General features: G+C 42.0%; 1 protein-coding gene across 1 annotated transcript in view; it reads right to left on the reverse strand.

Moving 5' to 3' along the window:
• The window catches only part of BAIAP2L2 (BAR/IMD domain containing adaptor protein 2 like 2), a 91,678-nt gene that overhangs the window by 41,652 nt on the left and 23,140 nt on the right, over window positions 1-26,886 (reverse strand). Inside the window, exons 4-8 of the mRNA XM_030190047.1 lie at window positions 22,775-22,836; window positions 14,931-15,002; window positions 14,348-14,464; window positions 11,353-11,499; window positions 8,394-8,534 (exon numbers count right to left, since the gene is read on the reverse strand). Of these exons, the coding sequence (XP_030045907.1) occupies window positions 8,394-8,534; window positions 11,353-11,499; window positions 14,348-14,464; window positions 14,931-15,002; window positions 22,775-22,836 (539 nt within the window). The remainder of the gene's footprint in view (window positions 1-8,393; window positions 8,535-11,352; window positions 11,500-14,347; window positions 14,465-14,930; window positions 15,003-22,774; window positions 22,837-26,886) is intronic.

Consider the following 26,886-nt stretch of genomic DNA (forward strand, 5'->3'; position numbering starts at 1 on the left):
ATGCTTTTTCAATCTTTTTGAAAAGCTATTTATTTCCACAATGCTTTATTTAGCTCTTCATTACTCCACGTTACTGAGATGAGAGCTAAATCTCTTCTGGTTCCCCTGAGTCAGTTAATTTAGCCACAGGCTTATAGAGATCATTACTGGTATTCGTTGTCCCACAAAATCTAATTTTCCTGCTCCTGTGGCATCTTAAAAGCCACCTAGGGCTAGGGCTGATTGGAGCCAATCTGTTCACTGTCCATTATCTTTTTCACTTCACGTGTCACTTAGCAACGCTTGGACGTCCTTAGGAACCACTGAGCTCACTTCCCACCAGTGGGCTCAGCAACAGCTTTAGTCACAACAAGAAACACCCTAAGAACACAGTCACATGCAGGCTTGATTTGCTTCCTGATATTGTAATTTAAAAAATACAAATGACACAGAACTTTGTTTCCTTTCCATTCCCTAGCTTCAAATGTTTATAAGTTTTGAACTATGCCCAGCAACAGTAGTGGAGATTTTTGTGGCTCCCTGCACATTAAGAGCCTACCTCCCCACCCCCACTCCCACTCCAAGCAACTAATTATGGGACAAAGGAAGGAGGCTTTATACAGGCTTGCTGGGGTTGGAGGAAGAGCAGATATTTTCCTACTTTCCAGTGCCATCTTACCTTTATTTATTTATTTATTTATTTATTCATTCATTCTTATATCCCACAATTATCCAAAAACAAGTTTTGGTTCAATGTGGCTTACAATTAACAGGAAAAATTACAATTGTGTTGTACAGTTACATAGCAGTAATGAACATCAGTTACAGATTCATTAACCATAAAATTTATTGAAATGGTAGGTTTGTGATTCTTTTCTGAAATGAAGGTAATTTATAATACTTCTTGTGTCCATGGGAATTGAATTCCACCATTTAGAACCCAAATAGCTGAATCCAGCAGTATAATAGACTTGTAAATTGCATTTCTACAGCTGGGTAAATGAAGTAGTAAATAATCTCTGGTTCCAGGACTCACATTTCTTGCTGACAACTCAATCAAGTGTAGCAAGTATTCAGGAGACATTATGAACAGTATTTTGAAAATTAGAATGCTAGTTTTGAAAAATAATCTGGCTTTAATTATTATTATTATTTATTATTATTTGTTACATTTGTATCCCACATTTTACCACCTTTTACAGGCTTAATGTGGCTTACATATAACCGTTAACGGTGTTAGCCGATTACGGTCTGAACAAATACATGGTATGAATGAATACAAAGTGATATTGTGGTAGAATCAGGGGCATAGCTACGGGTGGGCCTGGATGGGCCCAGGCCCACCCAGTTTAGCCTCAGGCCCGTCCAGAAGAAGATCCTTACCCTCTCCCACCCCTGCCGCAGTGCTTCTTTTAATGCTGTCGGCGCTGCTGTGCACAGTCTCCCACCCCCGCGGCGGCGCTTACACTTCACTATGGTGCTGCCTGCCTGACAGCAACTCTACAGATGCGTCACCGATGTCTGACGCCTTGCTCTGGGGCCTTCCGCGTCCCGCCTCCGTAAACAGGAAGTTACATCAGCGCGGCAGAGGGAAGGTCCCAGAGCAGGACGTCGGACGTCAGTGCCGCATCTGTGGAGTTGCTGTCAGGCAGGCAGCACCATAGCGAAGTGTAAGCGCTGCCACGGGGGTGGGAGACTGTGCACAGCAGCTGACAGCATTAAAAGAAGCGCTGCAGGGGTGGGAGAGGGTGAGGAAGTCAGTGGGGTGCTGGACTTGCCAGGGGCAGAGGGTTGGAGGGAAGGGAGAGAGGTTTGGGATTTGCAGAGGGGAGGTTGGAAGGAAGGGGAGAGGTTTGGGATTTGCAGAGGGGAGGTTGGAGAGAAGGGGAGAGGTTTGGGATTTGCAGAGGGGAAGTTGCAAGGAAGGGGAGAGGTTTGGGATTTGCAGAGGGGAGGTTGGAGGGAAGGGGAGAGGTTTGGGATTTGCAGAGGGGAGGTTGGAAGGAAGGGGAGAGGCTTGGGATTTGCAGAGGGGAGGTTGGAAGGAAAGGGAGAGGCTTGGGATTTGCAGAGGGGAGTTTGGAAGGAAGGGGAGAGGTTTGGAATTTGCAGAGGGGAAGTTGGAAGGAAGGGGAGAGGTTTTGGATTTGCAGAGGGGAGGTTGGAGGGAAGGGGAGAGGTTTTGGATTTGCAGGGGGAAGTGGAGGGAAGGGGAGAGGTGCTGGATATGCAGGGGGGGGTGGAGGGAAAGGGGAGATGTGCTGGATACGCAGAGGGTTGAAGTGAAGGGGAGAGGTGCTGGACATGTAGGGGGGGCTGGATGAAAGGGAAAGAGGTGCTGAACGTGTAGGGGGGGATGGATGAAAGGGAGAGAGATGCTGGACATGTGGGGGGGGGGCTGAAGGAGAGGTGCTGGATATGCAGGTGATGGCTGAAAGGAAAGGAGACAGATGTGGACCTGCAAGGAGGGCTGGAGCAAAGGGAGAAAGGTGCTGGGCCTATGGGAGGGGTTAGAGGGAAGGGAGAGAGGTGCAGGGAGAAAGAGCCAGATGCATAAGGGGAAGGAAAGAGAGGAAGAGAAGCTGGTTGGGGGAGTGGGATCAGAGAGGAGAGGGACACATTGGTGTGGAGGAGGGAGAAAGGGGACATAGGGTATACAGATACAGAAGGGAGATGATGGGCATTAGGTGGGAGCATGGGGACAGGGACACAAATGTGAGATGCTGTATTGGGATGGCACATGGGTACAGAGGGGTAATGCCTGACAAGGGGGGAGAAATGGAATAGAGATAAAATGCTGGACACTGGAGAGGGGGGTATATGGACACAGAGGGGGGGAGATACCAGACAAGGAGGAGAATACGAACACAGAAGGGATATGCTGGGCATGGGGTGCATAGGTGCACAGAGGAATGATGATGGATGAGGGGATATGAACACAGGGGAGATACTGGACAAGGAAATCTAGGAAAACAGAGATGGGAGATGGATGATGGACATGAAGAAAGAAGAAATGTCAAATAGGAGACACTGGCAAGTGAGTTAAGAGAAGACAGAGGGAAGCAGAAACCAGAGACTGGGACCAATATGATTTGAGAAAAAATGACCAGACAACAAAAAGGTATAAAAAAATTATTTTATTTTCAATGTTGTGAATATAATATGTTGGATTTGGAATGTACATCTTGCCAAAGTTGATGTTAAACATGGCTGGGGTCCAGGACAGAAATCTAGGAAAGGACCCCAAAGTCCATTACCAGGCTGCGCCTTCAGCTTCCAGCATGCAGGCTTTCTCTGGCCAAGGAACCAAGCACAATTGCCCTAGTTGCAATCCCTAACACCATCCCTGGCATGTGCCATCTTTATATTTTGCACAGGAGCAAATGCCTTTCTTTCTTGTTTCTCTGGTGTTGTACTACATGCAAGGTCTAGTTTCTTGGGGTTTCCGTTTAATTTATATTTCTAGAGTTTGTGGTCACTTATCCTGTATTTGGCATTTGTGTCTTGTGTGTGTGACTGAGGTATTCTGTTAGCATGAAGTTTCCATGTAGCATTCTGTAGTAATTTGGCTTGTTCAGCTTTCCTGATAAATGTATTTGTATTTTAGGGCCCTACTATAATATTTAAGGCACTTCTTTTTCATAGTTAGGATCTTTGTTTTTGGAAGTTAGTGTTGGCATGGTAGATTTGCTCTAGGTTCTGAGTGACTTTTGTTTTATAGATTTTTTTAAAGTTAATTTATAATATGTCTGTAATTGAGATTACACTAGAAAACAAAATTTCTTTGTATGATGAGTTTTATGGAGAATTGTCCTTGCTGTGCTCTGTATCCATTGTTGGTGGAGGGCCAGGAGGTTCTCTGGATGCAGAATGTGTGGCTCAATGGGGCTGAATAGTGCAGTCTATTGTACTTCCCTTAGCTCTCAATTGGCCTGCAACCACTGAAGCCTGCACTACAACCCTCATTGAAGTTATGAGGAGTGGGGTAGGGACAGAGTATGAGTGCATCAGGTTGCTGTTTTTTCTCTTTCAAAAAGTTGGCAACTCTAGTGCCCACCCATCCAACCTGTTAGCCCACCCAAAAATTGCCTTCTGGCTACGCCACTGGGTAGAATGAGGTAGATTTAAGGTGGTTACATGTATGGTCGGTGCTTTGGGGGAAGAAGAGTCAGATAATGTCCGTTATGGTCTTTGGTTACATTGTGTCGCATGTGACCAGGTATTTTTATGTTGGGTCGGTGGGGTATGTTCTTCTGAACAGGACAGTCTTTAGTACGTTCTGAAAATTTAGGTGGCCGAGTGTAGTTTTTACTGCTTTTGGTAATTCATTCCATAGTTGTGCGTTTAGGTAGGAAAAGCTGGTTGCATAGGTGGATTTGTATTTGAGTCTTTTGCTGCTTGGGTAGTGGAGGTTTAGGTATGATCGTGTAGATTTTAATTGGGAGCGAGTGTAACATTGCAAGCAATGGGGTTACTCTTTCATATTTTGAGTTTTTGAATATCAATCTTGCTGCTGTGTTTTAAACAGTTTTTAAAAATCAGTGCTATGTTGGCCACTTTCCAATCTTCCAGTACCATACTTAATTTTAAAGATACATTACATATTACTAACAATAGTTCTGTAAGTTAATTTTTCAATTCTATCAGTACTCTGGGATGAATACCATCCGGTCTAGGCAATTTGCTACTCTTCAATTTGTCAAATTGCGCCATTACATCTTCCAGGTTTATATATATTTCATTCAGATTCTCTGACTCGTCAGATTTGAATACCATTTCTGGCACCAGTATCTCTCCCAAATTTTCCTTGTTGAAGACCAAAACAAAGAATTCATTTAATCTGTCTGTCAGCAATCGTTGTCTAGGGTTGGTCCCGGGTCCAGTTCACAGAGGCAGTGTGCTGTCTTCCCTGAGTGCCTCTTTTACCCCTCAGTCATCTAGCGGTCCAACTGATTCTTTTGCCAGCTTCTTGATTTTTTACTGTATGTTTTTGCCTCCAACACAATCTCTTTTTCAAAGTCCCTCTTTGCCTTCCTTATCAGTGCTTTGCATTTGACTTGCCATTCCTTATGCTGTTTCTTATTATTTTCACTTGGATCCTTCTTCCATTTTCTGAAGGATTTTCTTTTAGCTCTAATAGCTTCTTTTACCTCACTAATGCACTCCATTGGTTTTCTTATACTTTGTCCTTGTGATGACTTATACTATGTCAAAACTGGAAATACAGTGAAACAATGCTGGAATTCAGTAACATCCAAAACTTATTAATTAACATTATAATTGTGTTGACATTTGGGAAATAACTGATACAATGCTGTTGAAAAATAATTTGAAGAAAAAATAAATATATATCACAGAACTGGAAAATGTTGGCACATTTTGACCGACTCTGGACTTCTGCATGAAGGTAGCTCTGCCCTCATTATTGAATATCTCTCTTTCAAATAGTAGTAGTAATAAATAATAATAAGTGCATTTTTATAATATACCACTGCATTCCACAAAACAAAAGGAGCAAGTGCCCACAAACCATCTTTCTCTTTTGATTCTAGGCGCAGAAAAAAAAAAGATTTTAAATGCTCCCAGGTTTCAACCTAATTCATGTTTACTGTGGGATTTAAATGTCATAAATAAGTAAATAAATAGATAGATGTTGAGCACCTGATTCTCATAACATGATGTCTGTTTTAGTGGCCCTTTACCAAGAGAAAAAGAATCTCTGCATGAATATAATACATGCTAGGGTGTGCCTATAACCATCCTCTCCAAATGACACACTGATTAGGATTTGTAACAAATTACTACTCTATCTATGAAAAGTTATTCTGTTATTATACTCCCTCTGTGTACATCCGTATGTTGCACAAGCTGGCATGTTTAAAAATGTGAGATTAAATAAAAATGCTACCTACAATAAAGAATTACAACGAGGATTCAGCAGCTTATAGATTTGTTTGCTTTATTTTGAGTGTATGCAGAATGACGGCTGTGCAGGGAAGGGGAAATACAGACTAACCTAAGTGACTTCAACTTGTCTCCTGTTCTCAATGAAACCTCTTTGGGTGATGCAGTGTCCCAGTGATGAACTGCCTCAGTGACAAGTGTCCCAGTAATATCAGGTGATGAAATATCTGTACACCCTGGTGCATCCTTACTCCCTATTAAGCCCTGCTTTGAACCCTAATAAAGGAGATAATCTGGTGATAAGCACAGCATCAGGTTATCTCGAGTAGTCATGGGTTCAATCTTGCTATACCCCCAATACAGACAAGGGGAAAAAGTAAATATTTTGCCAAGAGACTTATTGCAGTAAACTGGGAAAATGTTCATCCTCTGTTTGACAAAGATCCTTATGAGAAACCCATGGCATAAGCAGCAATTCCTTACTGCAGTGGTTCTCAATCTGGGGTTCACAGACCGCTAGTGAGATCATCACAGTAGCTCCTCCAAAAGAAAGACAAATAAAAGGCAGCTGCTGATCTCACCTCTGATAGTGCTGCTGCCCGATCCCACCACGACCCATGTCAAGATAAGAAGATATGACCTCAGGGATCCCAAATCTGAGCAGAAAGAGGGGGAAGAGTGCAGCTGATTGTCACTATGGGAAGTTTGACTCTTGATGGAGAGGACACTTATACCTTTCCACCCTGCAAGAAGATTGCAATCCTCAGATGCTAATCTCCTTACTGTTCCTCTTTTAGGAAACTAGTTCTGACTCTTCTCATACTAGATTTAAATCATTGGCGGAATGGCTCTTTAAGAAAGCTTTTTCTTTGTAACTAATATGTTTATTTTATTTTGTTTTTTTATTTATTTTATATTTTACCCATTGTCTTTGATTACAATTGTTGTGCTATGCAACTGCTCCCTATCCTATTATATCTTATTATAGTATAAGTATAATCAGGCCCTCACCAATGAATAGAAGTTACAGAACAGAAATTTTATAGTAATGGTTTTCATTCTCAGTTTCTCTGATAGGCAGAAGCTATTCAAAATGACAAATTCCACCAAAATGTCTGTGTGTGTCTACCATCAGGAGAAGAAAGGTCTCAGTTTAATCTATTGAGCCCTAAGGAAATTCTTCTGGCAAGGGAAAAGTCTGTACCTTCTCTGGAAGGTCTTGATGTAGAAATGGAACCAGGGATAGAATGGGGGCGAGATAGGTTTTCCAGCCTTAAAATAAAGGTTTTTAATTGATAAACACCAATAAAACACCCTTGTTGCAAAAGAAGTAAAAGAGGTGGCTATTGGATAGACACTGGAGAAACCCCAGTTCCCCTAGAGTCCTCCTCTGGCATCCTTCACTCAACTTTTGTCCTTTATCTGTGCTGATTCCATATTTGATTCCACTGGAAAAGGAAGTTGGCAATTATACCTGTGCCACAAACACTGATAAACACTGCTTTTTTGTACTCTAAAAGAACCATTATTAACTGGAAGAATCATCAAAATTTACAATCGATAAACACCTCAGAATAAAAGCTCTGTATATAAGTTAACCTGCAACATTAGTGTTGAACTGATTGGTTATATGGCACATCCCATTCACATGGTAGAAGAGCAGGGAGGGTGTTGATGGCTCTTCCAACACAAGCCAGGGAGTCAAAAAGTCTTGTTGCACACAGTTTTATCATCATAGATACATCTAGAAGACTCGAGACAGAGTCGTGTTTCTGTAAAACTGCCTGCCTCGGGAGTCTGTGGATGTGAAGAAACGATGTGGATACAAACACTATGTATTAGACAGTGTGAAAGCACAAAAGTCAATCTCTTTTATATTATAGTGTATTCTCAGCTGCTCATGAACAGGATATATCGCAAAAGCTATAGAAAGCCAGCAACTAGACTTTTTGACTACCTGGTTTATGTTGGAAGAGCCATCATCAAACTCCTGCTCTTCTACCACAGGTTCTTCATGTTCATAGTGGTCCCTGTTCCTCCACTTTGATGGTTTGTTTTGACTACGTTCCATTTCATACCACTTGATGTAAATAGCCCATTGATTAACCTGCTCGATCTAGGCAGTTCCAGCCAAGTTCCTCTTTGTTATAAAGAAATGTGCAACAGCTTTCTCTATTGACAGAATTTGACAGATAGCATATCATAAGTACATAAGAGTAACTATACTGGGTCAGACCAATGGTCCATCTAGTCCAGTATCCTGTTTTCCAAACAGCAGCCTAGCCAGGTCACAAATACCTGGCAAAAACCCAACTAAACTGTGCGGAGCATTTCTGTTGTTATTCAAACGATTTCCACATAGGGGAGAGGTATAGCTTGATACAGAAAAATCCATGCTCACATCTGTGATACAGCCTCCCTTTACATAACTTTACTTTTCTGAGAGGGCAAGAGAAGGTCTATGCAGATTATTTTTAGGTGAGAACACTTCCTTAGGATTATGTTCTTACCATCTCCAGGTGAGTGGACATCTGCCGGTTAGATGAATACCCCTGGCTGTTGTACACCTGAGAATGAGCACTTGGATGTATCCGACTGTCATCCACCTGTTCCTTCCAATGTGAGACCCTATTCTGCAGGACTCCACAGGCCTGGAACAGAAAATGAAGAGAGGTATATAATAAACAGTACCATGAATGTGAAATAAGACATTTTATACCCAGACTAGGTGTTACTGAATTCTTTCCGTCCTCCAATGTGATGTTTCTTTCTGGATTTATCTACAGAACCCCTCTCTCCTATACACAATTCCACATAATTTACATAAAGTAATTAAAATTAACTGTAAAAGGCAGGCAGATTCTGACTGTTAGAACAGCTTGGCAGTGATACTTGTGGCCTCTACTAGAGTTAGGTGTGTGAACTGTCGACTTGGAAAGCTCTTACAGTTTCTTACAAGGGTGTTCTTTCCTACCTGAGTGAAAGTATTAGGAGGAGGAACCATTTGGAGGGAAACTGTGAGGCAGTATAAATACCAAGCCCAGAGGAAATCTTTGGCTTTGCTTTTTTTTTGCTCCCCTGGCCACTGTACGTAAGAGGGAACTTGTGACTGCCTAACACAGTCAGTGCACAGGGGAGAGAATGAGGGGAAACAGTAACAGAAGTTGGAGCCAACATTTCAAAATTATTGGGGGTGCTAAACCAAATGGAAATTACCTCTCCCTGGACACAGTCAAGGAATTTGTTCAGTATTGGGGGGTGCTCAAGCACCCACAGCACTCATAGAGCCGGCTCCTATTAAGAACCTACCAGTTGCAGCACTGATTCCAGGGGGATATTGAATGGGGACCAGTCCACCAACACAACCTTCACAGAAGAAATAAGGAGAGGAGCAGTGAAAGTATCTATCCAGGAGAAGGACCAGTACAGAGAACCTCAGTAGTGTGATCCCATAGGGGAAGGGAGATACTACCAGCTGTTCTCCACCCACCACATCCTCCCAGGTTACCCACACTCAATCCACCTCCCACTGTTCATCCCTACTGGTTGACAGCAGGAAATGTGTTTAATCTGATATCATCTTCTGCTGCTGTGAGACCAATCTCACAGCTCTTATCCTGAGGTTCAGCACCGAGGTAGCAAGAGATGTCTCCTGCTGCCAGACTGCAAACATACATGGTGGGAGGGAGATCGAACGTGGGTAACCTACAGCAGCCTGTTCAGTCTTCAAGGATGGGGAAGGTGGAGAATCGAAGAAAAGGAGGGAAACTGTGTTGCCTAATACAATTTGCCCTGTGACACCTGGAGCAGCTCTAGTCCTGGCCTTGAGATAACAAGACAATGAGAGTTCTTTGCTATTTTAATGTGTAGTGACGTTAAACATTGCAATCATTGTTTACATTAGGGGTTTCTAATCCTGCAGATGAGTTTTATTTGAGACACTAACTTTGTATTCTATTATTTCTTTTATAGTGGATGCTTTGTGTTTTTTAATTTTCTGTTTATATTTTTATTGTAATTATTTGTAACCTGCTGTGACGGGGTCTATGTTCTGACACTTTGAAAGAATCCGAGGACAGGGAAAAGGGTGGAAACGGGGAATAGAAGCTGAGAATTAGGTTCAGCCCCCACAGAAAGTAATATAAAACAGATCCCTGGTGAACCACAAGATCAATCCCTGAGAGTAAGTGCAGTGAAGGGAAATCATCTGAATAGAAAGACAGCCCACTTAGTTCCTCCAATCAAAGCAAGGGACCACAATTTCTGTCCAATCCAATAAGAGGGTGGAGTTTGGAGGAGCAGTCTACGGACCTATAAAAGTCTGGAACTTGAGAGACAGATCACAATTTTCCTGTCTGAAGGCTGCGTTGGAGGACGCTAGACCACAAGCTGAGGACTGCACTGCAAGGAAGGAGGTACTGAACCACCATTATTGTTTATTGTGATTCTAATTTGCTAGATTGTTGGAATCCTGCCTGTGGGTGAATGTAGCTAAGAGGAAAAATGTACGAGGGAGGAGGGCAAGCTCTGGTGTTATGCCTGACCCTGGACATATAAGAAAATCCTTACAGCTCTGCAAGTGGATATCTGAAAAGGAAACTATCTTTATTTGAATGTAGTGTTTCATTTTGTTGTCTGGACTACAATGTTCTGAGTAGTACTGAAGTGTTGAAGAGAAGAAAGGAAACAATAGACTTGAGACCTACAGCTCCTCTGGAAGGACCTGGCCCCATGCTGGGAGAGCTGGGTTAAAGTTGAAAGAAACAGGTGGGCAGCAGATTACCCGAAGTCTTCATTGTCACTTGGCTCACGCCTATGGTTGGGCAGGGCATGACAAGTTGTGACAGCAGTGGGATTGTTAAGACCGCACGCAGTGTAGGACAGCCTGAGGGCCCTTGCATGGCACAGACTCGCCTGTACTGCAGGTAAGAGTACCTTGGTGATGCAGGTAGCAGACAGGAAGCAAGGATTCTGAAGAGGGCTGAGTAGGTCCTAGTGCACAAGGGCACATCTGAAGTTTAAAGATCGTCACTTGGTGTTCTTTCTTCTTTATCTCATTTCAAGCTCCTCCAGAAGGACCTGGCCCCATTCTGGGAGAGCGGGGTTAAAACTGAAGGAAATGGGTGGGCGGCGGATTACTCAAAGTCTTCAAGGCTACTCGACCCATACCTATGGGTAGGCAGTGTAGGACAAGAGGGCTTCATGGTCATTTGACCAATGCCTACAGGTGGGTGGGGCATGACACCTGCCTAGCTTCCCCATTGTATATGGTGCAGGATATACATATAAAGTTAAATTAAATTACTAGGCATGCAAAAGCCATACTGGATATGAAGCACCATATATACTGTAAATGAATATTACTGTTATTATTATTATTGCTATTCTATAACTCTAGAAGAAAATATTTCTATGAATGGTGTTTGTAGAACTCCCAACCACCCCATCCTCCTGCAGCAATTCACTTACCCGGTTATAGAACTGAAAGAAGGTGTTAGAAAGAAGCCATTGCTTTTCTGCCAAGAACCTGTATCTGCGTTTCTCCTCCAGTTCGGCAGCCTGGTGGCTCTGGGAAATGAATGCCTGCATGTCCGAGTGTAAGCTGTTGACATTCTCCTGTTTAAGAACAAGAATGGGATGTGATATAGACAGAGGGGACTCAAGCTGCTCTACTGCTTATCAAATATCCAAGAGCTTAAAGCAGACATGGGGGGGGGGGGGGGGGGGCTACTGCCTGCTTTAGAAGAAACAGCACAGAGTTAAAATCCTTCCTGTGTGGTCTTTGGAGTTCAGGAAACAACTTCACTTAGATTTCTATGTTACTTTTCCTATAGCTATTTACAGAGTTTTTCGGGCAATCATTTTCTTTGGCTGGAAGGTTGTTTTGTTGATTATTGCCTTCCTTATATATATATATAACTTGGCCCAAACATAGAAACATAGCAAAATGTGACTTGTAGAGAGGCATCAACACCTGCTTTCTTCTGCTGGTTATACCCCTCTCTATGCAGCCTAGCATCTTTCTGGCCATGGCCGTCGTCTTGTCACATTGTTTCTTCACCTTCATATCCTCTGACACCAACACCCCAAGGTCTCTCTCCTGAGTCAACCTTACTAATCTCTCCCCTCCTTTTCGGTATCTTTCTTTTGGTGCAGAAATCCAAAAGAGAGATACCAAATAGGAAGGAAGAGATTAGTAAGCTCGACTCAGGAGAGAGACCTTGGGGTGTTGGTGTTAGAGGATATGAAAGTGAAAAAACAAGGTGACAAGGAGACGGCCATGGCCTGAAGGATGCTAGGCTACATAGAGAGGGGTATAACCAGCAGGAGGTGTTGATGCCCCTCTACAAGTCATTGGTGAGGCCCCACTTGGAGTATTGTGTTCAGGTTTGGAGGCTGTATCTTGCTAAAGATGTAAAAAGACTGGAAGCGGTGCAAAGAAAAGCTACAAAAATGGTATGGAATTTGCAAAAAATATGAGGAGAGACTTGCCGAACTGAACATGTATACCTTAGTGGAAAGGAAAAACAGGGGTGACATGATACAGACGTTCAAATATTTGAAAGATATTAATCTGCAAATGAACCTTTTCCGGAGATGGGAAGGTGGTAAAACTAGAGTACATGAATTGAGGTTGAAGTTGGGCAGTCTCAGGAGTAATGTCAGGAAGTATTTTTCACGAAAAGGGTGGTAGATATGTGGAATGCTCTCCCGCGGGAGGTGATGGAGATGAAAACAGTAATGGAATTCAAACATGTGTGGGATAAACACAAAGGAATCTTGTTTAGAAGGAATGGATCTACGGAATCTTAGCAGAGATTGGGTGGCGACGCTGGTAATTGGGAAGCAAAACCAGTGCTGGGCAGACTTCTAAGGTCTACGCCCTGATCGTAACTGAATAGATAGGGATGGGCTGGAGCATAAATTTTAAGGGGCTTCAACGTTAGTTTCAGAACTTTTAGTACAAGAACAGTGCTGGGCAGACTTTTACAGTCTGTGCCCTGAGAAAGGCAAGGGCAAATCAAACTCGGGTATACATATAAAGTATCACATACCATGTAAAATGAGTTTATCTTGTTGGGCAGACTGGATGGACCATTCAGGTCTTTATCTGCCATCATTTACCATGTAAACTATGATAAAGACCATATGGCCTATCCAGTCTGCTCATCCATGCCATCTACTCTCCCTATCACTCCATTAGAGACCCTATTTACTTGTCCCAAGCTCTCTTCAATTCAAACATTGTTTTCATCTCCATCACTTCTACTGGGAGGCCATTTCACAAATTCATGACCCTTTCTGTGAAGAAGTATTTCCTCAGGTTACTTTTGAGTCTATCCCCTTTCACCTTCATCCTATGCCCCCTCGTTCCAGAGCATCATGTTAATTGAGATAGACTCACCTGTGCATTTATGCTGCGTATATTTAAATGTCTTTATCATATCTCCCCTCTCCTGCCTTTTTTCCAAAGTATACATATTGAGATCTTTAAGTCTGTCCCTTTATGCTTTATGACAAAAACCACTGACCATTTTAGTAGCCACCCTCTGGACCCACTCCATCCTGTTTATGTTTTTGAAGGTGGGGTCTCCAGAATTGTACACAATATTCTAAATGAGTTCTCACCAGAGTCTTATACAGTAGCATCATCACCTCCATTTTCCTACTGATCATTCCTCTCCCTATGCACCCAAGCATCCTTCCAGCTTTCACCGTCAACTTTTCTACCTTTTTGATCACCTTAAGATCATCACATATGATCAAACCCAAGTCCTGCTCCTCTTTCATGCACAGAGGTTCTTCACTCCCTAAACTGTACTATAACTAAGCATCAATATACATACAAGTTTGGTCGTGAAAAAAAGGGACCAAGTAAAACCGGCGAAATGCTCGTCAAGCCTGGCTTTTTTTTCCATTATCGGGCAAAGCCGGCCATCTCATGAGCACGCCCCCGTCCTGCCTTCACTACCCTACTGACACGCCCCCTTGAAGTTTCGCCGGCTCCGCGATGGAAAGCAGTTGAAGCCTGCCAAAATCGGCTTTCGATTATACCAATTTGGCCGGTTTCAGGAGATCGCTTGCCATCTCCCGATTTGTGTCAGAAGATGGCCTGTGATCTCTTTCGAAAATGAGCTGGATGGGTGCCTAAGTTGTCTTTATAGCTTCAAAGAGGTGCCTTTTTCGAGTTCTCACAGAGGTATCCTGATAAGAACTCGGGCCCTAAATGTATATGTCATAAGAAGAGGTCTGTAAGATCTCGAGAGCTCATGTACCAGAGCATCTTTTCTCCTGTTAGAAGTACCTCAACTTAGAAAAACTCCAGTGCTCTCCAGGACCAATAAAACTCTACACAGACATGTAGACAGGATCACCATGATGTTGTCACAATGACTGGGAGACCTACTCTACACTATAATACTTTCACCTGTTCCTGCCCCTATCTTCATCTTAAACTCCTGACCTTCATATCTCTGACGTTCTTGTCCCTCATTCGTTCCATCCTCCACACTTCAGTCATGCACTTGTCCAGGTTTGCCATTCGGTGTCTGTACTCCATCTCATAATGCTTCTGGCTGTCCTGTGCCATAGGGATGGGAGGGGGTAGGGGACAAGAGAACCATAAATATTAACACAATTGAAATTCTGATGTTTTTCAACAGGTATTGTTTTACTCTAGAAAGCTCTTTCAAAGTACAGTGTAAGCACAAAATAGGTGTAAAAATACAAGAGAAGAGAAGATAGAAAACAAAAATAGACATGACAGGAAGGAAGCAAAAAAAGGGAAACTAAGCAGGAAAAGAAGAGAGGAAATAAGGAGGAGGGCAAGAGAGGTGGGGAAATAGAACAGAAAGGAAGAGAGGAGGCAGAAAAGGTGAGGACGAGGACAGCCGAGGGAAGGCAGGAGATAAAAATAAGAAGAGTGTGGAAGAGGAAAAGAGATGAGAATTGGGAAAGTAAAGAGGAAGAATGAGAGAAAATGAGAAGTAGGGAACAAATGAGAGAAAATTAAAGTATATTCCTCTATGGGTTGGTGGCGCACTCACTTGGATAAATTGCATGTCCAGCTTTGTGTTCTTCTCCATGTGCTGCAGGATGTCTCCGTGAAACGTCTCTAACTAAAGAAACAGAATGGGTGTTAGGGCAAGACGAGTGAACAATTTCACAGACACAACTAGTCCTGACTCTTTTTAAAACATGCTGCTCCTCCTCTTATGACTGGCCCCTATTCCTTTTCCCTCCTGTGTGCAGCCAGCTCCTTTATCTGGTGCAGCTCTGGTTTCCCATTTATAATAAGAGCTAAGTGGTAAGTTGGTGGAAAGATACAGGACAGGTGAGAGGTGTGGGAAATGGAGCTGGTTTTGTGGGGTGAGAGTGAAGAGCCATTTGGCTTGTGTTTGCTCCTGTCTGGAGCAGTAGAGAAGTACATATAAGTACATAAGTATTGCCATACTAGGACAGACCAAAGATCCATCAAGTCCAGCATCCTGTTTCCAACAGTGGCCAATCTAGGTCACAAATACCTGGCAAGATCCCAAAAGAGTACAAAACATTTTATGCTGCTTATCCCAGAAATAAGCAGTGGATTTTCCCCAAGTCCATTTTAATAATGGCCTGTGGACTTTTCCTTTAGGAAGCTGTCCAAAACTTTTTTAAAACTCCGCTAAGCTAACAGCCTTTACCCCATTCTCTGGCAACGAATTCCAGAGTTTAATTATATGTTGAGTGAAGAAAACTTTTCTCTGATTTGTTTTAAATTTACTACTTTGTAGCTTCATTAAATGCCCCCTAGTCCTAGTATTTTTGGAAAGAGAAAACAGACGCTTCATGTCTACCCTTTCCACGCCACTCATTATTTTATAGACCTCTATCATATCACCCTTCAACCATCTTTTCTCCAAGCTGAAGAGCCCTGGCCGCTTTAGCCTTTCCTCATAGGGAAGTCATCCCATCCCCTTTATCATTCTTGTCGCCCTTCTCTGCACCTTTTCTAATTCCACTATATTTGTTTTGAGATGCGGTCACCAGAATTGAACACAATATTCGAGGTGCGGTAGCACCATGGAGCAATACAAAGGCATTATAATGTCCTCATTTTTGTTTTCCATTCCTTTCCTAAGAATACATAACATTCTATTTCCTTTCTTAGCCACCGCAGCACTCTTAGCAGAAGGTTTCAACATATCATCAACGACGACACCTAGATCCCTTTCTTGATCGGTGACTCCTAACGTGGAACCTTGCATGATGTAGCTATAATTCGGGTTCCTCTTTCCCACATGCATCACTTTGCACTTGCTCACATTAAATGTCATCTGCCATTTAGATGCCCAGTCTCCCGGTCTCGTAAGATCATCTTGTAATTTTTCACAATTCTCTTATGATTTAACAACTTTGGATAACTTTGTGCCGTCAGCAAATTTAATTACCTCACTAGTTAATCCCATCTCTTTATAAATATGTTGAAAGCAGTGGTCCTAGAACAGGCCCCTGGGGAACCCCACTAACTACCCTTCTACATTGAGAATACTGACCATTTAACCCTACGGTCTCTTTTCTATCTTTTAACCAGTTTTTAATCCACAATAGGACACTAACTCCTATCCCATGACTCTCCAATTTCCTCTGAAGTCTTTCATGAGTTACTCTGTGGAGGGACATTTTCAATATGACATCCAAAATCCGATTAAAACGTCCAAAAATCCAGTGCCAAACACGGCCATTTTTGAACCAGAAGAATGTCTTATCTTTTTGGTTTGAAAATTGCCTTTTTAGACATTTTTTAGCTCAGTGCGTCTTTAAGGGCAATTTTCAAACAAAAAACGTCCAAGGGAAACCAAGTCACTGGGATGTCTGGGGACAGCAGTCTTACTAGACTGGCCACACAGACATCCCAGCAGAGCAGTGGGGCAGCACTGCAATGTCACATAAAAAGGTCCAAGATACATATCACATCAGTACTGCACCCAACTGCACACCACTACAATTGCCCTTATGCCTGCAGGTGTCACCTATGTGGATTCAGACCGTATTTTGTGGTTTTGGGGGCACTCACACTTTCCACCACAAGTGTAAATTTTGTAAACAGCCTATTATTCTTATTAAAATGTAAACTCTAACAATATAGTGCAGAGCAATAAAGGCCACAATGGCCCATCCATTCTGCCCAGTAAGCTTGTTAAGGTTGTAGCTGTCGCTCTGGGCAGGTTACCCCTCATGCCTTAAGTGCACAAAATCCTTCACTGCTGTTTGAGCGGTTTCCATCCTCTTGATATTTAGGATTCTCTGTGTACATCCCACTCTTTATTGATTTTCATCAATATTTTTTCCTCCATCCCATCTCCAAGAAATTGAGGGAAATGTGTATTTTCCCCAAGAAGTTATTATAACAGTTGTTGCAGACACAATGATATGTTGTTCCTTGCAGCATTTTCCATTCTCTCAGCCAGTGTTCCCTTTAAGTTGAGCGCACAAGCGATCGCTCATACAAACCAGGAGCATTGCTCATTTCAGGTCAACATTCGCTCACTGTCTAATTCCTCCCCGTTTTCCGCTCCATCGATGCCCTCCCACACTTCTGTAATATGTTCAATAATCCGCAATCAGATATCTTCAATTTGATTATATTGTATCCAATGCTGGACAAAAGGCACCTCAATTTTACCAGTCAAGATCCGTGATTTATGTTCTGTAAGGCGTAGCTTCATAGCTCATTTACTTCTTCCTACATTTATTTTATCACATGGGCATTGAATTATATATACTACCATTGAGGCTGGTATTGAAAATGTACTTAACTATAGAGAACACTGGATATTTACATTGAACGCTGTCATACCTGAGGGACTCAATCATGAGATTGAATGGATGATGTTGATTTAATAATCTGATTCAGCCGGGTGTAAATAACAGAAAACCTCTGTGGCCATTTTGCAAACCACTGCAAAAGAGAACCTATATGCTTGGTACTTATATTGTTGGCTATAATAATAATTTTAAGGAAGGTTAATTAACTTTTTTGATGTTGCAGGAGACTGACCTTGAAACAGCCATTGGCGAAACGTGAATTCATGTCATTTTAGAAATGTCTCCTACTTTGATTTTATATATTATTCCATTAATATGATTGCTATGATATTCTTATGCTCCTATCTGTATCTTTATTCTGAAATTCTTATTCTATACAGTGGTGGAAATAAGTATTTGATCCCTTGCTGATTTTGTAAGTTTGCCCACTGACAAAGACATGAGCAGCCCATAATTGAAGGGTAGGTTATTGGTAACAGTGAGAGATAGCACATCACAAATTAAATCCAGAAAATCACATTGTGGAAAGTATATGAATTTATTTGCATTCTGCAGAGGGAAATAAGTATTTGATCCCCCACCAACCAGTAAGAGATCTGGCCCCTACAGACCAGGTAGATGCTCCAAATCAACTCGTTACCTGCATGACAGACAGCTGTCGGCAATGGTCACCTGTATGAAAGACACCTGTCCACAGACTCAGTGAATCAGTCAGACTCTAACCTCTACAAAATGGCCAAGAGCAAGGAGCTGTCTAAGGATGTCAGGGACAAGATCATACACCTGCACAAGGCTGGAATGGGCTACAAAACCATCAGTAAGACGCTGGGTGAGAAGGAGACAACTGTTGGTGCCATAGTAAGAAAATGGAAGAAGTACAAAATGACTGTCAATCGACAAAGATCTGGGGCTCCACGCAAAATCTCACCTCGTGGGGTATCCTTGATCATGAGGAAGGTTAGAAATCAGCCTACAACTACAAGGGGGGAACTTGTCAATGATCTCAAGGCAGCTGGGACCACTGTCACCACGAAAACCATTGGTAACACATTACGACATAACGGATTGCAATCCTGCAGTGCCCGCAAGGTCCCCCTGCTCCGGAAGGCACATGTGACGGCCCGTCTGAAGTTTGCCAGTGAACACCTGGATGATGCCGAGAGTGATTGGGAGAAGGTGCTGTGGTCAGATGAGACAAAAATTGAGCTCTTTGGCATGAACTCAACTCGCCGTGTTTGGAGGAAGAGAAATGCTGCCTATGACCCAAAGAACACCGTCCCCACTGTCAAGCATGGAGGTGGAAATGTTATGTTTTGGGGGTGTTTCTCTGCTAAGGGCACAGGACTACTTCACCGCATCAATGGGAGAATGGATGGGGCCATGTACCGTACAATTCTGAGTGACAACCTCCTTCCCTCCGCCAGGGCCTTAAAAATGGGTCGTGGCTGGGTCTTCCAGCACGACAATGACCCAAAACATACAGCCAAGGCAACAAAGGAGTGGCTCAGGAAGAAGCACATTAGGGTCATGGAGTGGCCTAGCCAGTCACCAGACCTTAATCCCATTGAAAACTTATGGAGGGAGCTGAAGCTGCGAGTTGCCAAGCGACAGCCCAGAACTCTTAATGATTTAGAGATGATCTGCAAAGAGGAGTGGACCAAAATTCCTCCTGACATGTGTGCAAACCTCATCATCAACTACAGAAGACGTCTGACCGCTGTGCTTGCCAACAAGGGTTTTGCCACCAAGTATTAGGTCTTGTTTGCCAGAGGGATTAAATACTTATTTCCCTCTGCAGAATGCAAATAAATTCATATACTTTCCACAATGTGATTTTCCGGATTTAATTTGTGATGTGCTATCTCTCACTGTTACCAATAACCTACCCTTCAATTATGGGCTGCTCATGTCTTTGTCAGTGGGCAAACTTACAAAATCAGCAAGGGATCAAATACTTATTTCCACCACTGTAATGCGTATATGTCGTTGTAACATTTTGTAAGCCACATTGAGCCTGCAAATAGGTGGGAAAATGTGGGATACAAGTGCAGCAAATAAATAAATACATAAATATATAACAAAATGAAAACATTTAAGAAGAAATAAAGATAAGTACTTTCTCAAAAATTTCTTTCTGGGAAGATATGAAAAACTTGTAGTTGAAGGATTGATGAAGATTACATGCTCACCCTATATATATACACGTTTGGCTTAAATAATATAGCCTAAGGGTTACACATGTGTGTCTGATAGAGCCAATAATATTTCAAAAACTGTTTTGCAAAGAGAATTTCTTGAATGTATAGGAATTAGGCTCGATGCTGTTGTGATAATTGATTACTGGCACCCAATTATCAGCTTAATTGGCTTGTTAATCAATTAGATTTTAGGGCATTCTAAATTTGCATGCACAATTTTAAGCGCCATTTATAGAATTTCAGGGAATATGTATAAACAGAATGCCCTTGCTCCACTCTGGTACTATCCAGATAATGCTGTAGCATTTAGCGCAGCATTCACCAATCTTTCTGTAGCCATGTCCAAGCGTGCAACCCCAAGGTGGTGCAGGACAATGAAACTCTATGGAGTGCCCAACCACTTCATGACTCCAAACACAGGTTTTGCAACACCATTTGGGGTCCTAACTCAGTTTGGAAAGCTCTGTTTTAGAGGGAATTTTCAGCAGTGCTATCAGTGTAGTGCTGCTAAATATTCCTGGACAGGAGATTTATGTGTTTAGTGGCTACCACAAAGGAGGCAGCTGAATAATAGAGCACCCCAAGTCCACATGAAAGAGCCTGTTCTATAATGGAACCCAGACATCGTTATAGAATACTAGAGTAACCCAGTATCAACACGCTTAATTTACGAATATTGGCTCGACTGAAAGGACTTTTGAGTGCCTATAATTTTCATACAGTAATTCAGAGTATGGTTTTACCATACATTGATCACTGTAATGCTCTGTATTTAAGATTACCACATTTCTTGCATTCACTTAAAATTGCTCATAATGCAGTGACTTGGGTGATAATTGCCATTCCTCAGTCAAGTCGTATTGCACAAATTTTAAAGACCTTACCTTGGTTAACTATTCAGTGATGTATTAAATGTAAAAGTCTAAATTTGATTTATAAAGTGTTGAGTGTCGACACTCCTTTGATTATTGCCTCTACATTAACCATTTATAGGCCACCACGTCAATTGAGATCTATGACTTATGGGTTACTAAATGTTCCATCATTCCGCCATATCTGCTTCGAAGTGTCTCGACATAGAATGTTTTCAGTAGCAGGACCTATGCTGTGGAATTCCCTTCCACATAGATTAAGAGCAATTTCGACATTGTTGACTTTTCACCAAGGTCTTAAAGCATATTTATTTAGACAGGTTTTTGTTGATGGTGATTGATTGGCAGTACTAATCCTACCGCATAGATCTAGTAAGATCTTTATGCATTTTATATATTAATGTCTTGTATTATGAGTGTATTTTGTGAACCACTTAGACTATTAGATTATGTGGTATATAAATTTGTACATAAATAGATAACTCTCTGCACTTAACTGGCCTTAGTGCAAGTGCCTAAATGAAGGAGGTAGCCATGTAACTTCTGTAAGTTGGACGTGTGAGATCCCCACCTAGTGTATGCCCCCTTGCAAATATGAGATATTCAAGATAACCATATATTTACAGAATAGCGCTTAGGTAGAATAGTGGGGTATACATGGGATTTTGGGCACGTGTGTGCTGGTACTATACACCGTTTATAGAACTGCCTTTAAATGTATAAGCACCTATAAAAATTCACTCTACGGTGACTGCTGGGCCATACGTTTTTCTAGCAAAAAAGGTGCTGGTAATTGACATGCAGGGTCATTGTTAAGGTGTGGGATGACCAGTAAATCCCCCCCCCCCCCACACACACACACACACCGGTAATAAACCACAGTTTCTATGAAAAGGCAGCATTGCAAATATTACATAAGTCCTTAGACTGCACTTCTTGTTGGGAAAAGAGAACGAGCCAGATTGCTATAAATCTCTATTCAAAAATGGCATGATCACAAATCCCTCACCTTGGTCATACCTGCAAAATATGAACAGAGACTTGCCAAATACAGAATAAATGACCACATATTAGAAACAAATGTACAAATGCTGAACTGGAAACACCAAGAAGCTGGATACTGCCTGCAGTATAACACTGGAGAAATGGAAACAGAAATGTATTTCCTCCTATACTGTGCAAAATACAAAGATATCAGAGACCCTGCACATTCATGTGCTCAAAGCTGACATATTCAAATCACTAAACCAAAATGAAAATTTTGTTTTCCACTTTTATTGTCTGGATAGCTGGGCCTATGAAACCCAAGTCTTCTACATTTTGCAGGGGCTGCAGCGTGTGCCTCCACTGCTTCCATGACGGGCTTTCTCTCTGTATGTGTTTGGGGTTCTCGGTATCTGTGCTCTTTGATTAATACTTGGGGACCATGGGTCAATTTTAGCGGGCAATGAAAAAATTGCCAGTACTCAGTACCACCCAAGTACCCTCCAAAAAAAGGTTTTGCTGCTGGGTCTCAGTATTGATCTGTGTATTTGTATTCAAAGACTGGCCTGGCCTGACAGGTGAATGAACTGGTGCAGCCACAGGAAGAAGACAGCACTGTACACAGGCAGGGCCCTGCAAGTGAGCTATATTCACCCTCTCCTCTCTACTCCCCCTGGGGCAGGAAAGGAAAGGTTTGCCCCTGCCTTTGCCCTTAAGCCTGAAGCCCCAGTCACCCAAGTGTTACAATTGTACAAAAGTTGAATATTGTTTTAACAAAATGTCCCTGCACAGAGTGCTAGCCTGTGCTGCTCGATTTCAGTGTCTTCTCAAAAGCACTATGGAAGCCTGCACGCCTGATTTCCAGTGGACACAGCCTGACTCAAAGTCAACCTGTCACTTTCTTTGCTCTTAATTCACCTCTAAGTTCATAGCTGATGTTTTAATTTGCCAGTCATAAATCTTAAAAAAGAGAAAAGAAAAGAAAAATTCCATGAGACCTTAGACATGACGTAAGCAGAATGTACTCACCACTCTCTCCACCCCAGAGTTCAGGTGTCTGTGACTGTCTGCCATCTGGACTAAAATCTGACCTTGAAGATAAAAAAAAAAAAGAAAAGAAGGTGAAAACGCATCCTATGGGAAAGCATAAAAGTACAGTAGTAGTGGGAGTGCGTTTTTTTTTTTTGGGCGTGGCAGCCTCTGCCTGGTTCTTTGGGCATCAAGCTCGAACAAAACCAGGGCTGAAATCTGGCACCATGAGCCTTCATTTACCATTATTTTAAATCCCTTTTCCTGCCTCTCCACCAGCCCAGCCACTGCAGTAACATTTCCTGACTGAGGGCCATGTGCTCCTCCAGGAACCCTGCAATCATCATGGACCCTAAATTCACCCATGAAGTGTAGCCATTCTGTAATTTCTGGAACTCTCTCCCATCTAGGGAGTGTGAGTGCTTCCTCCACTATAGTGAACTTTACATATACTGGAGGAAATGGAAAAGGGCACTGATGATAGACATTTAAATACCTCCAAGGATATAAACACACAAGTCAGGCCTTTTTCAATGGAAAGGATGCTCTGGGAACAAGGGTTATAGGATAAAAGAGAAAGGGAACAGATTCAGGAGTAATATAAAGAAATATTTCTCTATGGAACAGGTAGTGGATGTATGGAACGGCATCCCAGCAGTGGTGGTGAAGACGAGAACAATATTTGAATTCAAGAAAGTATGGGATAAGCATTGAGGATCTCCAAGGGAGAGGAAGGGGTTGTAGAAACTGGACTATTGATTTAGATGGGCAGACTGGTTGGGCAGTGTGGTCTTTCTCTGCCATCATTTTCTGTATTTCTAACACCATCCTAGCCAGAAACAGAGAAAATGAAGGCAGATAAATATCATATGGCCTATCCAGTCTGCCCAATCATACCACATACTATCCCTTCCTCTCCCTTAAAGATCCTATGTGTTTGTCCCACGCTTTCTTGAATTCAGAGTCATCATCTCCACTACCTCCTCCAGGAGGCCAAACATTTCTCAAGAATGAAACTTAGGTTTCCCAAATAGTAGTGTACAAGCATGCTGGTGAGAAAGCGCTCTAGTGGTTAGAGCACTGGGCTCAGAACCAGGGAAGCTGGGGTTCGAATCCCACTTCTGCCTATGGGGAGAGAAGGTGAAAGGACATATCACAGCTCTCTGTAGCAAGCAACAGATTTTATGCTGCTGAGGGCTCAGTCTCTCTCTGCTAACACTCCTGCCTTTCAGACAGCTGCAACTAGCGCCAGTGCACTTCAGCCTTGTATCTCTCTCTCTCTCTCTCTCTTGGGGGTAAGGGGAAAGGGAAAACTGCCAGCAATCACCCTTTTTTTTCCCCTGCTGCTGAGGAAGAGGAGTCTGGGACAGCCATACTCTAATAAATCACTGCTCTCCACAGTTCATCATTTTCCTGTCTGCATTTCAGATTCTAAGCAGAGTAGTTCTAGTAGCCCTACTGACTGTTGAATAAAAGCATGAAAGATGGAAGTGGAAGGCTTCAAAGAACATGATCAGAAAAAGCTATGTCAACACTATCCTGAGGCATGGAAAAGAATGTGGCAGTAACACATCAGCCAAAGGCACGGCTCCAGAAAGTCTGTGGGGAAAAGAAGGGGGAGCAATAAGAGAAAACAGATGTAGCATGTTCTGCACATGATTAACAGCGTTGTGGTATTCAGAGACTTGCACAGGAATGTTGTATGAGAGAATTAGTCAGATGCCAAAGAAGAACGGTATAAAAACAGAGTGGAACAAAGAAGTAGTAAGCATTCTGATTTTTTTTGCCTGTACATTGCTTGCTTAAGCATTCTGATTTATTTGCTGTATATTGCTTATACAATGCTTCCTGAATAAGCCCATTGATGCTATTCAGTAAATTCTGAACTAAGAATAAACTTTTTATATTAAATAGGAAATTCGTCTGGCCTTTTCTACAAAAGTGGTGACCGCGGCAGGACAGAAGATTTATGCCGCACACGGAAAAGAGAAGGCGAGACGAATGACAAATTAAGTGTTTGTTGTTAACGAAGTTTTTTACAGGATTTTGAGAGCAAGCGTTGTTTAAGCCTGATTTCTGTGCACCACGGAAGTGGGAGTGATCAACCTACTGAAGTGGACATACGGGCGACGACTCCTGGGCTTGCTAAAAAGAAACGAGAAGACGCGTGAGTAAGCTTACATTGTGGACTTATTAGTGGTATATTTGTTTAGCTTTGTAGTTTTCTTTTTTGTATATTTTCTTTGTTTAGGTGCATTAGTATATTTTTGTAAGTTGTGGCTTTATAGGAGAAATTTTAATAGTCAGAATAAAATGGAAGGGAAAGGGGCAGATAAGAAAGAAAAGCCCCCTGTATATACTTTGTATTTAGATTTAGATAGTTCAAAAAAATGCACCCCTTTGCAGCATGTCATAGAATTATTCCCGTTAGAAAAAAAACAGATTGAAGAAACACATGAGAAATGGGTCAAATATGATGCAAAAGATTCTTTTTTGAGCTGGTCTCAGTATGGATCGTTTGATCGTCCAAAATTATTATCTCTACTGAAATACATACAAGACAACAAGAAAAAGCAGAAAAGTTTAGAGAAGCATCTTACAATTTGGAATTTATTTTCTGTAGCAGCAGATCTTTTTCATGCAGATGTAGAAAAAATACAGCAAGAACAGGAAAATTATAAAAAGCAGCCTTTGGTTCAGCCTGGGGGTTGAGGAATGCCATCTGGTTTTGATTTCTCGGGTGTCTAGGCTACAGGTTAGAAGGTCATATACTGGATAGCAAGCAAGCAGTGTTAAAAGATTGTTTAGATTAGTTTTATTAAATAAGTTCTTTGTCTTATAGGGAATTCTGATCTCTGCTTATTTTAAAATATGTGTTATTCTGTTTAATTAATAGGTTCTATTTCTCTATGTAGAATATCTTTTCAATTCAACTTTGTCTGACCCTTTTTAAGTGAGATTTCTGCAGTTTTAAGAGATCATCTGGTTTGAACTAGTCACAGTCCTAGCTAGTTTTGTGTGTAGGGCTAATAGGTGAAAGAGGTGATTTAAAATCTCTAATAACCTCTGAACAATATGATTTGTCAACATAATTTGAGGCTGAGGGACGGCTACGGGTTAGTCCCGAGACCTCAACAAAAACCAAAGGTAATCCTGTTCAAATTGACACCCAGACCGTCAAAGGCAATTTTTAGGGAAACCCATGTAGCTGCAGAGCTTGTGAGAATGGATAAAATCAAATGTGGGGAGTTACTAAAAACCTGTTGGAAGTTAAACATCTCCCCTTCCCCCGTGACAAGGGAGGACCTACATCACTTGAGGATGTACAGAATTTGACAAAAGCAGGAACTCAATTGACTATTGGGGATTTTAAAGCTTTATGTGCAGCATCAGGTATCAGTATTTCTCAACTGGCAGTGCAGTGTGGATATCAGCGTCTGCCGTCACATACTGCAGATGGGGATGTATATGTAGGGAATATTAAGGCTGCTCTTTCTGCAGCGCTGCATGTGATGTATCCAACCCTGATTGATTTTTCAGCCATTACGGCAAATAAATGGGACCCTAAAACTGATTTTTCGGCACATTTGACAAAATGTATAAATTTGTATAAGGCTCAAACAGGGCAAGATGCGGATGTGGACCATAATGTAGCAGTACTTTTAGGACAAGATATAAGAATAATACCATTAACTAAAGAACAGAGAAATAAGATAGATCTGCTTTTCCTGTCGATCAAGAGGGTGAGATCAATACTATAAAAATCCCTACATTTCACTGTCTTACTTTTGAACCCTTATCTGATGGGTTGATATGGTTTACAGATGGAGCTTGTGAAAGGACTGTTGCAGGCTTTGCCTGCGTGCAGTAGATGAGAATCTAAGAAAGATAATGCAAGTACAATATAAAACCCCTCCTGACCATACTGCACAGCATGCTGAACTTTATGGCCGTTATTACGGCCTTACAACCAAACTGATATGACTCAAAATGTCACTATATATACTGATAGTGGTTACGTTGCAAGTTCACTACAGTATCATCATAGGCGTAGTTTGACTGTTTCATTTGGGGGGGCAAAAAAATGGGCGGAGCATATTAGCATATCATTT

Source organism: Microcaecilia unicolor, chromosome 1 (assembly GCF_901765095.1).
Source record: "Microcaecilia unicolor chromosome 1, aMicUni1.1, whole genome shotgun sequence".
Classification (NCBI taxonomy): Eukaryota; Metazoa; Chordata; class Amphibia; order Gymnophiona; family Siphonopidae; genus Microcaecilia; species Microcaecilia unicolor.